Raw genomic sequence first — 14349 nt, forward strand, 5'->3', positions numbered from 1 at the left:
GGACAAATTATACATCTGACAGAATATACAAGAACTCGAACAACTTAACAGTAAAGAAATGAACTATCCAATTAAAAAATTAGCAAGGAAACAAAATACAGTTCTCAAAAAAAGACATACAAATGGCCAACAAGTATGTGAAAAAATGCTCAACATCACTAATCATCAGAGAAATGCCAACCCAAACCACACTAAGATATCATCTCATCCCAATTAGACTGGCTATTATCAAAAAGACAGATAATAACAAATGTTTGTGAGGATACAGAGAAAGGGGAACTCTTTTACACTGTTGGTGGAACTGTGAATTAGTATAGTCATTATGGAAAATGGTATAGAGGTTTCTCAAACAACTACAGACAGAACTACCATACAATCCAGCAATCCAACTTCTGGGTATATACCCAAAGGAATGGAATTTATCATGTTGAAGGAATACATGCATTCTCGTGCTTACTGCAGCTCTACTTACAATAGCCAAGATATGGAACCAACCTAAATGTCCATCAATGGATGACTGGATTAGGAAAAAGTGATGTGTGTGTGTCACACACACACACACACACACACACACACACAAAATGGAATACTATTCAGCCATAAAAAAGAATGAAATTCTGCCATTTGCAGCTACATGGATGAGCTTGAGGAAAATTAAGTGAAACAAGCCAGGCACAGAAAGAGAAATATTGTTACGTCCTTACTCGTAAGTGAGAGACAAGAAAAGAAAGGAAGGAACGAAGGCAAAAAGGAAAGAAGGAAGGAAGGAAGAATCACAATAACATGTTTACTTTTCAGAAGGAGAGAACAGAACTGTGGTTACTAGAAGTGGGAGGGGAGGGGTTTATGGAGAAATTGGTTAATGGACACAAGGAATGTTTACATTTTGTAATGATGAACATGCTAATTATCCTGATTTGATCATCACACATTGTACACAGGTGCTGATATTCAACTGTGTACCCCACAAATATTTTATTCAATTATTTTTTAATTAAAAGAAAAAAAATCTTCAGACTTTTCTGTTGAACCTGAGGCCCCAAGTCTCTTCTGGCAAGTTCTGCTGTTTTCCTATTGCTGCTCCTACCTGGCAGCCAACTCGATTACATGTGCTCCTAGAAAAGATGTTTTAGTTGAGTCCTTTCTGTGTAGTTCAATGTGTATATCCTGCAACATGTACATATCTTACAGCATGATAGCTCCTTTCACATAATCATTCAAAAAAGTAATACTTTTTCTTTCTTGCTTTTTACCCACCATATAGAAAAAGAAATATCTCAGTGAAACATCCTTTCTGTCCGTCTAGATGAGTTTCCTAATTAAGGAGGGCAGGGGCCATACCCTACAGTACTCTGTACTCCCATGCTCCCTACAAATACTTGACTGATGTACAAACATATGGCGGGCAAGACAGACAGGGAAAGTAGAATGCTTAAGAGCAAAAAAATAAAGTGGAAGAAAAAAAAGTGGAGAAATTAATTTTTTTCAGGCTTCTAGTTTAAAATTACATGAAATACTGAGTTAAATACTAATAGTACATGACAACTTGTAACTTTCAAAGTGTGTTCCAGAATTACCTCACTGTTAAAAACCACAAACATATCTGTCTTTATATTTGTGAAAACTAAATAGAAGTTTACAGTGATTTAGATGGAAATAATTCCACCAAAGAATCCAGATGGCATCATAAACCACAACAGAGAAGATCAAGTGGTCTATGAAGTCATTCTTTGCTGTTACCACACACTGAAAAGTACAATACATTTATTATTTAATGAATGCCATATTATTGAAGAATCTTGGAAAAAAGACATAACTGAAATGGTAAAATTTCATTCAATCGAAAATGATTTCAGCTTCCTTTTTAACTTTTTAAAAATAATGCCTTATACATATATTTTAAAATATATGTTGGGTGGTTCAATCAATCATTCTGAGATCAAGAATCAAAATGACCATAATTTACCAAAAAAAAAGTTTTTATATGCATGTCTTTCAAGTAGCTGGAAAATGCCCACTTCACGGCCATGAAGTGACATACAAATGAGGGAGCTTTGGGTTCCAGACAGGATCCTGCTGATAACCAGCCCTTGGGAGAATCTACCTCTCTGAACTTGTCTCCCACTGTGAAACAGAAGGCCTGGCTGAGATCAGGACCCTCAGCTAGCCACGGTGATCCCACAACTGGCTCTCGAGTCTGACTTCTCAAAGACAATCGAAGCTGTCACTTCAGGTCTACTTCAAGGCTATAGCCACTCCTCACTTTACCTTGAGAAGCCCCTCCTTGTATGGTGGCCTCAGGCTCCAGGGAAATAAAGCAGTTTGTTTCTGAAACAATAATAGGATTCTGACCCAAAGGTTTTTACAGCCCTTCATAAGGAACATTTGTTGTCTTCTTCCCAGCCTTTATTGACACCTTCTTTTCAATACTCCTTTTTTCTTTTGGGTTACTCATTCCTCTCACATTCTCAGCCAGATAATTTTGGTGGTTTTCACCCTGTCTACTTCACCCCAACCCCAACTCCAAGAGCAGGCCTAGAACGGCTTAAGCAACACGGAATAACCCTCACTCCTAGAAAAAAGATAGGCTGAAAGGTGGGTATATAACTCAACTGGAGACCAAGACATTTGCTGGGGCTCTGAGAAAAAGAGGCTTCATCTCTCTTTCCCATAGGCTGTAGGAGACCCTCTCTTCTTCAGACAGTCTAGTAAAAAAGATATAAAGCCAGGAGGTGCTACACATTTTTGCTACCCTGACAGGAGAGCTTGGAGCTGCTGGAGGCAGAACTGTGGGGAGCCCAATGGAGCTGCCACTGTAGTAGACAGAGCAGATACACGGACTGTTGTTAATGATATCTTTGGGCTGCTGGACCAAGTCTTCCCAGAAACAAGACTGAATTTTTCCTGTTTCATAAACTGACAAATTCCCTTTATTGTTCAAGCCAGTTTTGAGTTTAGTTTTATGTCACTTGCAATTGAAACAGCTTTCCTCTGGCTTTAAAATGGTATGAATTTAAGACTGCTTTCTTTTTCTTAAAGAAGAAAATACAATAAATATCATTTGAAACAACTGTTTATGACACTGGATTTCAGAGCTGTACTCTTCATTATGAAGATGGACTCATTTGCTCATTCATTCATTCATTGAACACCCAATGAGCACCTATCAAGAGACAAGAACTGGGCTAGGAACACAAAGGTGAAGAGGGTATTCACAAGGAACCCACTGCAGCATGACACGGCAACACAGGAAAACTGATCATTGCAATCAAAGAGATGAAGACAATGAGAGACATACTTATTAAATATAATGTTAGCACCAAATACGAAATGATTAACTACACTTTGATAAGCTAAGTTGGGTTTCATGGATGAGACATCTGATCTGACTTGTGAGAGAGATGAAATTTACCAAATATAATGGGGGTAAGGGTAGGTGGGGTGGAGGAGGGTCTTCCAGGCAGAGGACGCAGCATGTTCAGAGCAGAGAGGCATGAAATAGCATGGATTATTCAGGGAACTATACTTTGGCATGCAATAAGTAAGGTAAAGAGCCATAGAAAAAGGAGTTGGAGAGGTTAGGCCTTCAAAGCATGCTAGAGAATGCACTTGAATGTAAAGGCAATGAGGAATCACTGATGAATGTTAAAAATGTGACCAGATCTGCATTCAAGAAATACCACTCTGGCAATTATGAGAAGAATGAACAGAAGGGGTCGGAATACGGCTAAAGAGAAATCATTTGGGAGGTCACTGAAATACATCAGGAGAATGCTGTTGAAGGCCAAAAAGACAGCTGCAGCACTAAGGTGGAGGAATGGAGAGGACAAATGGTGGGGAGGAGTGATTTAAGGAGGCTGGAGAATTTGGGGCAACTCTCAGGTTTCTAGCTGGGGTGAATGGTATTGTCATGCCCTAGGGAGAGAATGCAAAAGGGGAAACAGGCTGAGAGTATATCATTATGTATTGCGGTCTGGTTTTGAACGTAATTTTCTGAGTCAGTAAAACACTCTCTAAGTATAAAATATCTCAGTGTTCAAAAACATATACAGGTAATTTTCAGGTTGAAATGGGGCAGACAGGGGGTTGGTACCTGCAACTGAGTTGACCTGGCAGGTGGGTACACAGAGCAAGACAACTGGGAATCTAGGAAGACAGCATTCAGAAATCTGGGTTCTACGCAGATGCTGGCAGGCCCTGGAACGGCAGCTGCACTTACCTTCGACAAGTCAGACTTGAGAGCCAGTTGTGGCATCAGCGTGGCTAGATGAGGATCCCTATTCTCAGTCAGGCCTCCTTGTTTCACAGTGGGAGACTGAGGTCCAGAGAGGTTGATTTGCCCAAGGTAACAGGGCTGGTTATCAGCAGGACCCAGTCTGGAACCCAAAGCTCCCTCACTTGTATGTCACTTCATGGCACTTCATCAGCTGCCATGAAGAGGGCTTCTACCAGGTATCTGAAGGACAAGTGAGCATCTCTCTGCACCCATTGATTGTTTCTCTTTCACCTCCTTGCCATGCTCGGTTCCTTGGTCAATCCCGAATAAAAGTGGAAATGCACTATCAGTCATAGCCTCACCAGTTGTAGGGCTTAGAATTATTCTGTCCCTGGCATGACTGTAACTACCAGGCTCCATAATTATTTCCTGGGGCCTAACGGCTGCCAGAGACCAAAGAGCCTCCATCTGTGCAAAAGGAAGGACACAGAGAATTCTAAAACAGGCTACACTCTGATTTTATAACAACAAAGAAATTGTGTGTTTGTACCTGTAATATAAGTATCAATATTTTACAAAAATTGTGCTATATATATGTTTAAATCCAAACATTGGTTATTAGAATGTCATTAATTTGTTTTAAAATGGAGAAACAAGAGCACCATATTGTAAAATACTACTGCTCTGTGTGTTGTAAGAATCTCACTCAAATTTAACTGGCACAGGGAAATTGTTTAAATTACCAGAAGGTTGAAATAACTTCAATATGTTATTCAGTTATTTTAATTCCATAAATCCAGAATCTGATCAAAGAGTTTAACCTAAACTTGCCTTAGTTCTAGATATAGAGCATGGGATAACTAAGATTTAGGGAGGAATTTAAGAGATTAAGCTATTAAAATACTTTAGAGGCATGTATACATCTATCTGATACGCTATTTCAAAAATAACCATCTATTTACCGAAACAGCCACATCTGGATCTCTATTTGCAATAAATTACAAATATTTTCTTATTCAGGTATTTTACTCATTTAAGACTGGCCCTCTTCCAAATTGCAGGTATTTTTGCCTTTATCTATGACTGAATATAGTTAAGGTCCTTTAGAATGAGGAAAAGTGCATATATACACTAGTCACACTCTAAAAATGTAACTATGTTAAACTATGAGGTGTAACATATAGTCTACAAACTGAAATAAAACCCCACAATGGCAATTATGTAATTTACAAACATTACTTTTAGAACTGCTTCTTGGGAAACGTGAAAGACAGGCATCAAATGTATTAAATTTAGAAGTCTCAGCAAGTTGTACACAGTGTCAGCCCACTGTGTGAAGTTAGCACCCCACCTTGTGGAAAACAGTAGATTGGTGTTAAGTGGGAGTATGTCATTTTCATTTTAGAGGTGCCAATTAATAAATCCTGTAACCACCAAACTGCCACTGATTCATATACAAACATGCAAAAAAAAAAAAAAAAAAAAAAAAAGGCAAACCAAAAGAATCCTTATTTACTATAGTAATAGCAAAACTTTTGTGCTTCCATAATACAAGTATACTAGGCTCAAAATATTGGTGCTTATGGTATGTGTTTGGGTTATTTCTTTAGAAAATAAATATTTCATATCAATATGTTACTACTTCCATTGGGGCTTTTATCTTGTATTAGCTTTGTTTCTAAAAAATAGCTGTTTTCTCATTGTAACCTTGGAAAATACAGAAAAATGTTCAAAGACAAAAATGAAAATCAACAAATCCACAACTCAGAGATGATCAAATATCAGTCTACTTAAATTTTTCCTACAATTGAAAATATTCTAAGAAAATCTCAGGTTTCTAAAACTGAAATAATTTCTTCTCTTGTAATTTAACAACTTCTTTCCCAATTTCCTGTCATGATTCTCATCAAAACACACCGTCCATTTGTCTGAAAATGTCTCATACTTGTAGAATATACTAAAAAGCATATGTACTTCACAGGGCCCAGTTTTCCAAAGCCTTGCAGTTTCAAATATTGACTTTGCAAGGACAGGAAATTTTCCCTAGGCTAGTGAGTCTTTGTTGCAAGATAAGAATTGTGGCACAGCAGGTTGCTGGCTCAAAGAAAGACTAGTTACTGATTGTTATGTAAAGACACTGAGAAACTGCTAGAGGGAGAAGGAATGTTTGCTAAGATCAAGCTTGTGTTGATAAGACCACTTAATTGCCTTACTGGAATGTCATCTGGCTTGTTTCACTGAAAGTTACCAGCCTATATTGTTAAACTATAACCCCACCTTTATTCTCTTGCTGTAACTTCCTGGTCTGGAAAATAAATGCAGGAAGAGAACCCCAATTTGGCGTTAATTTCCCAAACGGAAGGGATGCCTCTTGCTGGAGGGTCCCAGGGAAGTTAACCACTTCAGGGCTTCTCACTGCTCAGAAGAGATGGGCTTTGAGTAATCCTTTGTGTCTCTGTTCCCCAGGGGAAGTGGGGTGACAAATCCATGGCGGGTGAAGCAACACATCCTTTCCAATTTCTTCACTTTTTTTTGCCAGGCTGTCCTTCCTGCTTCAAATCTCCCTACTCCTCTGGAGAAGCCCCCACTCCCACCCCAACCCTCTAGTGCACAGAGATGTCTCTCTCTCCTACATTCAAAGCACTTACTGTCCTTTGTGTTTGTTTTTGGTTTTTTAAATCAAAGTTTTATATGTGTGTGTGTGTGTGTGTGTGTTTTATATATACACATATGTACAGTGTACCCACATATACACACATACACGCACACATGGTTTTAAAGTTCCAGATAGTCCTTTCAGTTTGGTCAAATCCCTGAGGTAATTTATCAACTCCATTTCTTTCCTGGTGCCATTTCTCCTGGAGTTCTCTGCTGCACCCCCCCCCCCCCAAGTTGCTCATGAGGTAGGCTTATGAGGTCTTCGCACTGGCACTCCCTTCACTGCCATCCTGAGAACTCCCTTTGCCTCTCTCCTGAATTGGGGCCCATATCCCCGTAGCTGAGTTTCCCTCTCTGGTTCCCCTTGTTTTAGTGGGCATAACGTCTTTGAAGGGGTATACAGGGAATCAGTTTGAGACATTGTTCCACTGTTATTCTAAATGCCATTTGGACACCCAATGTGACTCCTTTTCTTGTTCTTTCTGAAAATTTTTGGTATCTTCTCTTTATCACTAGTTCCAAAGTTGTTGATGATATATCACGTTGTGGCTACAGTTTAATTGGGCTGGAGACAGTCCTTTTAGTTTGAAGTCCTTCTAGCTCTGGGAATTTTCCCTGGGTCATCGTTTTGTTTTCAACTTTTCCCATTTCCTTGTTCTTTCTGGATAATGAACCTCCAATGTCCAGTTTGTTTAATTTTCTTGCTTTTCTCTGTTGTTTTTATCTTCTTATAATTTATAGCAGAGCTCTTCAATGTGATCATCCTATCTTTATTGATTTTTTTCATTCCTGCAATCAAAATTTTAATAGCCAAGGGTTTTTCTTATTCTGAGCTTTTAAAAAAATAGATCTTATTATTTTTTTTAAAGGATACGATGTCTTCTGATTTCTCTGAAAATTGTTTTCTTTTAAACTTACCCCCTCAACTCCTTCTTTCCCTGATACTTTTTCTCCAAATTCCTTTTATTGTTAGTTTTGGTTTCTCTTATTTTAGAGGCTTTCCTCAAATGTCTGATAGTCTGTGGATGCTGGTTCAAACCAGTGATTCTCAAGGGGGAATGGACAGGGAGATCTCCACTACCCCCACCACCACTTGGCAAGGTCTCGAACAATTCTGGGTTGTCATGACTGGAAGTGGTGGTTGGGGAGAGTGCTATTAGCATCTAGTGGCTAGAAGCCAGGAATGCTGCTAAACATCCTAAAATACACAGGAGATTCCTCCACAACAAAGATTTACCTGGCCCCAAATGTCAGCAGTGATGAGATTGAGAAGCCCAGGGTCATATGAAAAATGAGGCATTAAAAGGCAGACTGGAAGCTGTGATGTGCTGGGTGGTGCTGGTTGACTGAAGTGTGAAAAATGGTCAGGACCCGACCCAAGTGTTGGAAATCTGTTCTGTTCTCTTGGGCAAATTGGTTTCTTTTCATTTTTTTTTAATTCAAATGATTGTACATATCTGTGGGGTACAGCATTGAATATCAACACCTGTGTGCAATGTGTGATGCTCAAATCAGGATAACTACTATATTTATCATTATACAATGTAATCATTTATTGTGGCCCTTCACCAATTTCTTACTAATCCCCTCTTCCCCTCCCTCCTTTCCCACCTCTGTTGGCCTCAGTTTCATTCTCTCCTTCTCAAAGTTCAATGAATTACTGTGATTGTTGTATCTTTCTTTTTTCAAATTGGTTTCTTTAAAACTAATCTTCAATATCCTGCATGGAAGATATAAATGTAGCATTTTGGGAACTGACCCAGAAAGGGGACCTAAGTGGTACATGTTGGGGGACAGGGCAGGTATTCACTCTTCTGAAGCCCCCTGTTTTCAGGGCAGTAATTCACCCCAATCCTCAACTTGGCTTGGTGTTCCTCAAACTAAAACCTATTCATCTCGATCTCTCCAGCAGTTAAAGCTCTAGTTTTCTACTTGCATAAGGCAGAGAATCTGGGAGTCTAGCTGCTCTGTAGGCTTCAACTAAGAAGCCTGTTTTCAGCCCTACACTGCACCCAGGCTTCAGAGGTACCTAATGCCTTTATTATCTTTTATTCATTAGCAATGCCCAGTGATGCTTTTGTTCACTAACTCTAAAGGTTTCTAGTATTTATGCTCTTTTACCTCCAACTGTATCCAAAACTTCTTGGGCGAAAGAGACACTTCCTTTCCTTACTTGTATTCCTCATAAAACTTGGTATAAATTTTGTACACAAAAACTGCTCCTTGTCCACTTTTGGTTTTTAAGAAGGATTTTACTTTTGAGAAGGAAAATCTTCTAGTGAGCTGTTCTACCTATCTCAGATAAAGAAAAGCATCTGAAACAAATAAAACAGTACTGCAACCTCAGCAAGGTATGTAGCAAATAGTCTTTAAATAAAAACATTCTCCCAGTGGAAAGACTGCTCCAAAGTCATATAAAGCCTTTCCTAATTCAAGAAAGGAAAATCATCCCTAGTAATAACATTTGATGCTCTCCCCAAAAGAAGTGGACACAACTTCTCCCCATCTACCTCATGCCAGATTAGTCTGTAATATATACCAGAAATCTCCACTCTATCAGCCATTCTAAATACAGTTCAGCCCTCTACAGCCTCTAACGTAGTAGTGCAGGTCTCACAGCATAATGTTCAGCAGTGCACTGCCACCTGGTGGCAGCATGAGGGGATGACATTGACATGGACTGGGAAGCCTCCGTGGAAAGTACAATACAAATCCTCACGGAGGGACTCTGCAGGACCATTTCTGAAGCTTGAAGGACTTTTTTGAGAGGGAGAGAGGGGGAAGAGGAGGGGAGACAGGAGAAAGAGAGGAGAGAGATGGAGAGAGGAAGAAAGGGAGAAGAAGAGTAGAGAGAAAAGAGGCAGAGAGAGAGAGAAAGTACACTGGACTTTTAGGAAATGGTTTTGAATCAGTGCAAAGGAGGGCCTGGGAAGTCCTTTTGAATCCCTGGGAGTTTTCAGGTTCCTCCAGTCATGGCAGAGGCTGTTGATACATTTGGGTGGTACAAAACATTATGAAGACACTTGGAGACAAGGACGCTCCGCTTACAGACTTCCTAGCGTCGGTGACGGCAACTCCATTCTTAAAATTACGCAGGTCAAGAGCTCTGAAGTTGTGCTCAACTCCTCTCTTTTCTTCACATCCCATATCCAATTTGCGAAGAAATTCTGTTAAATCTACGTAAAACAAATATCCAGAATCCAACTATTTCTTCCTACTCCTACCCTTACTGATGCAAGCCACACTATCTCTTGCTTAGATTGTCACAAGTCTCCGAATTGTTTTTATCGTTGATATATTTTGAACACAGTAACCAGAGCCTCTGAGCCAAGCTTTCCAATAGCTCCCTATAGTCCCCAGAGTAAGAAAGTTCTTACAATGGCCTACAAGGCCCTATATCATCTTGATCCCTGCTCCACCCTCCCATCTCCTCTCCAGTGTCTCTCCATCCACTCATTCTGTTCTAGGCACCAGGACTACCTGTTATCCCCCAACATCCAGGAATGCCCCACTCTAAGGCTTTTCCAGAATCTATCCCCTCTGCCTGAAACATTCTTCCCCCAGGTATTCCCATCTTCTTCAAGGCCTTATGAGCAATAGCAACTTTTTCCACCCTATCAGAATTTCCAGTCCCCTAACAAAAAGAAAAGAACAAAAAACAAAACAAAAACACAAAACGAAAAGAATTCCTACTCCTCTTATCCCTATGCAATCTCCCCAGAGAACAGATCACCTTCTAACAAGCTTTAAGCTTTTCTTATTCACTATGTCTGGAATTATTGTCTCCTTATCCAGCTCAAGTTGAGTAAGCTCCATATCATGGCAGGGAATTCTTTTAGTCCACTTTGTTCACTGGCATATCTCTACTGCTTATAATAATGCCTGGCAAATGGAATGCAAATGTTTATTATTGAATAAATTAAAAAAAAAAAAAAGCCCTAGAATTCTGACTGCTTATTGCATTAAAAATTTGGGAAAACTGAAAATCTTTATAAGTTTTTAAACATCAGGAACATGCCTTTGTTTTCACTTACACAAAATTTAATGTCTCAATAAGATTTTGCTAGTGTCCACATTCAGCATTTCCTTGTATTATCCTTTACCAGTGTTTAATATTTAAGGTATCATTTTTCATTATTTTTTCTAATACTTAAAGCTAGCATATAAGAATGTAATGAGTTCTGCATATTCAGCTTGCATCTAACACTTTTCTGAACTTCCATTACTTGATAGTCTTTAGTTGATATTTTTGTTTCTAGATATAATTATCTACAGAATATGACTTTATTTCTTTGTTTTGAATATTTATACTTATTTCATCTTAAGTGGAGGATCAAAATGAAAAATACTATAATAGCAGATATTCTTAATTTTGGCTCTGATCTTAGAGAAAAAGAATGGCTGTAAAGAACACTGGCTTTTGGCTCCAAATACACTTTTTCATATTAAGGAAACCATTGAAAATGTTAAAATAATGGGTTATTTGTGCAATGCAGTATTTTAGGAAGCTAAATGTGGGCAGCCATGGAAATTAATGTGATGGAGATAAGACTAGAATCTAAAGTAACACAGCTGGCTGGTTGGCTCAGTTGGTTAGAGCCCGGTGTTGACAACAAAGGTCAAGGGTTTGGATCCCAGTACCAGCCAGCTGCCAGAAAAAAAAAAAAAAAAGTCCTCAAAGTAACACAGGACTTACAGGGTTTGTATACAATAGGCCACTCGATATTGCTGGCTCAAGAAAATTACTGAAAAATATGAACAGAGAGCACTGGTTTTATTTACTGGCCAGATTAACAGTTTAGGATACCTGTTACATTGGTGTCTCACCCATATACTCTTTCAGAATTTCTATGTGTATTTCTTTTTTTTTTCTTCAGTGAATTAAATCAAATTCTTTTTTTTTTTTTTTGGCCACAAAATAAGTCTCAATACATTTTAAAAGACTAAGATCATAGAAAACATGTTCTCTGATCACAATAACTGAAGGAAATTTAGAAAATTCACAGATGTATGGAAATTAAACAACAGTCTCCTAAATAAACAATGGGTAAAAAGAAAAATCACAGCGAAATTCGAGAATACTTTGAGATAAAAATCAAACTGCAACGTATCAAAATTTATAGGATACAGGGCTCATGCAGTGCTCAGAGGAAAATTTATACTTGTAAACTATATTAAAAATAAGAAAAATCTCAAATCAGTAATGTAAACTTCTACCTTAAGAAAATAGAAAAAGAGCAACCTAAACCAAAAGCAAATATAAGTAGTAAATAACAAAGATTACAACAGAAATATATGAAATAGGGAATTAAAAAACAATAGAGAAAATCCACAAAAGCAAAAGTTAATTCTTTAAAAAGATCAACAAAATTTACATACCTTTATCTAGATTGACCAAGAAAAAAAGAGAGAAGACAAAATTACTAAAATCAGAAAAAAAGCAGGGGCATTATTACATTGTCATTATGGTTTTTTGTGGTGGTAAGATTTAGTTTCTTTCTCTTGTTTGCACTTTTGTTCTACCAGTGGGTTTTGTTCTTTCTTGTGTATTTGTGGTAGTAGTAATTATTATTTTTTCGATTCCAGATGCAGGACTTCCTTAAGGATTTCTTGTAGGGCTGGCTGTGTGGTGGTGAATTTCTTCAGTTTGTGTTTGTCTGGAAAATAAACTGTTTTCCCCTCCTTTCTGAAGGACAGCCTTGCTGAGTATAGTAAATATTCTTGGCTGGCAGGGTTTTTTTCTCTTAGTATTTTGAATATATCATCCCATTGTCTTCTGGCCTGTAGAGTTTCTGTTGAGAAGACTGCTGTAGGTCTGATGGGGTTTCCCTTATAGGGGACTTGATGCTTTTCTATTGCTTCTTTTAAGATACTCTCTTTGTCTTTCAGCTTTGCCAGTTTGACTATAACGTGTCTTGGAGGGGATCTTTTTGAGTTGAATCTGTTTGGGGATCTTTAAGCTTCCTGGATTTGAAGGTCCATGTCTCTCCCTATAACTGAGAAGTTTTCCATTATTATTTCATTGAATAGGTTTTCCATGCTTTTTCCTTTCTCCTCCCCTTCAGGACCACCCATGATTCGAATGTTTGTGAGCTTAAGGTTGTCTGTTAGCTCTCTTACATTTTCTCCATCTTTAAAAATTCTTTCCTTTTTTTTGCTCACCTGGGTTATTTTGAAAAGACTATCTTCAAGATCAGAAATTCCTCCTTTGACTTGTTCTACCTGTGGCTTAAGTTCTTGGTTATGTTTTTTATCTTGTTGAGTGAATCTTTCAGTTCCATGAGTTCTGCAACATTATTTTTTAAGGTATTAATCTCCTTGTAAATTTCCTCCTTCATATCCTGGATTTTTTTCCTTGTTTCATTATGTTGTCTAACTAAGTCTTCTTGCATATCAGATTAGTGAGTTTTCTTAAGATTGTTGCTCAGAATTCCTTTTCAGTCATTTCAAGGGTTTCCTGTTCCACAGGGTCTGATATTCGAGAATTATTATATTCCTTTGGTGGTGCCAGACTTTCTGATTTTCGTATTTCTAGTATCTCTATGCTGATGTCTGGTTTCTGGTAGAGCAGTTCTTTCTTCTGTTACTCTGGAGTGGGCTTTGAGAAGAGAGATGTCCTCTTCTTTTTCCAGTCTCTGTGGGTGGCTCTCCTCATGTCAATGCAGTTGAGTGTCTGGCAGACTGCCTGCACAGTGGCTGTGGCTACTGCTGTGGATCAAGCCACTCTTTTAGCAGCCGTGGCTGTGGTGGTCGCTGTGGCAGGCCACCCACGTGGGAGTGGTGTTTTTGGCATGCTCTCTTGCCTGCTTCTGGCTGAAGAGTGCCACCCTCAGCTCCTGCCTAGGACCCCAGGCGTGTTCTCTTGTCAGCTTGCGGGCGGAGGGGGCTGCCCTTTCAATATGTATTTCAAAACAAGAATTCAATCAACAATCTGGTAAAATGATATAGTAGGAAAGGAGTGGCATACCCTTTAATGTAGGCAAATTATTTAACTTGGGCTTCTTTGTCTTTTAACTTTTTTCCTAATCACAGTTACACCCAAACTTATTGTAGAAAATTTTGAAAGTTATAAGAATACTTGGAGAATGTGTATAAGTACAAAGATGTTCACTGAAGTATTTAGTGAAAACTGAAAACAACAGTAAGAAAATGGTACATCAAACTACAGATTACAATGCAATCATTAAAAAATACAAGAGAGACCTATATGTACCAACATGGAAAGCTATCAAAGAATAGTTAAATGAAAAAAAAAGTTATAGACAATACATAGGGTGTGATTTATAAACTAGTCATACTCTGCTCCCTCTAAAAACCCCCACACTGTTTTTTTGTTGTTGTTGTTTTGCAGCTGGCCAGTACATGGATCCGAACCCTTGGCCTTGTTGTTAAAACACTGTGTTCTAACCAACTGAACTAACCGACTAGCATCTCCCTGCTGCCCCCAACACTGTTTATGTGGTTACACATAAGTG

The 14349-nt window shown here is 38.5% G+C and overlaps 1 protein-coding gene across 2 annotated transcripts in view; it reads right to left on the reverse strand.

The window, feature by feature from the left end:
• The window catches only part of ALG14 (ALG14 UDP-N-acetylglucosaminyltransferase subunit), a 104428-nt gene that overhangs the window by 65806 nt on the left and 24273 nt on the right, over positions 1–14349 (reverse strand). Inside the window, exon 4 of one of the 2 annotated variants that reach the window (XM_063106822.1) lies at positions 1763–1798. The exons of the other annotated variant lie outside the window; for it this stretch is intronic. Within the exon in view, the coding sequence (XP_062962892.1) occupies positions 1763–1798 (36 nt within the window). The remainder of the gene's footprint in view (positions 1–1762; positions 1799–14349) is intronic. 2 annotated transcript variants of the gene reach the window in all.

The sequence above is a fragment of the Cynocephalus volans genome, chromosome 8 (genome assembly GCF_027409185.1).
Source record: "Cynocephalus volans isolate mCynVol1 chromosome 8, mCynVol1.pri, whole genome shotgun sequence".
Lineage (NCBI taxonomy): Eukaryota > Metazoa > Chordata > Mammalia > Dermoptera > Cynocephalidae > Cynocephalus > Cynocephalus volans.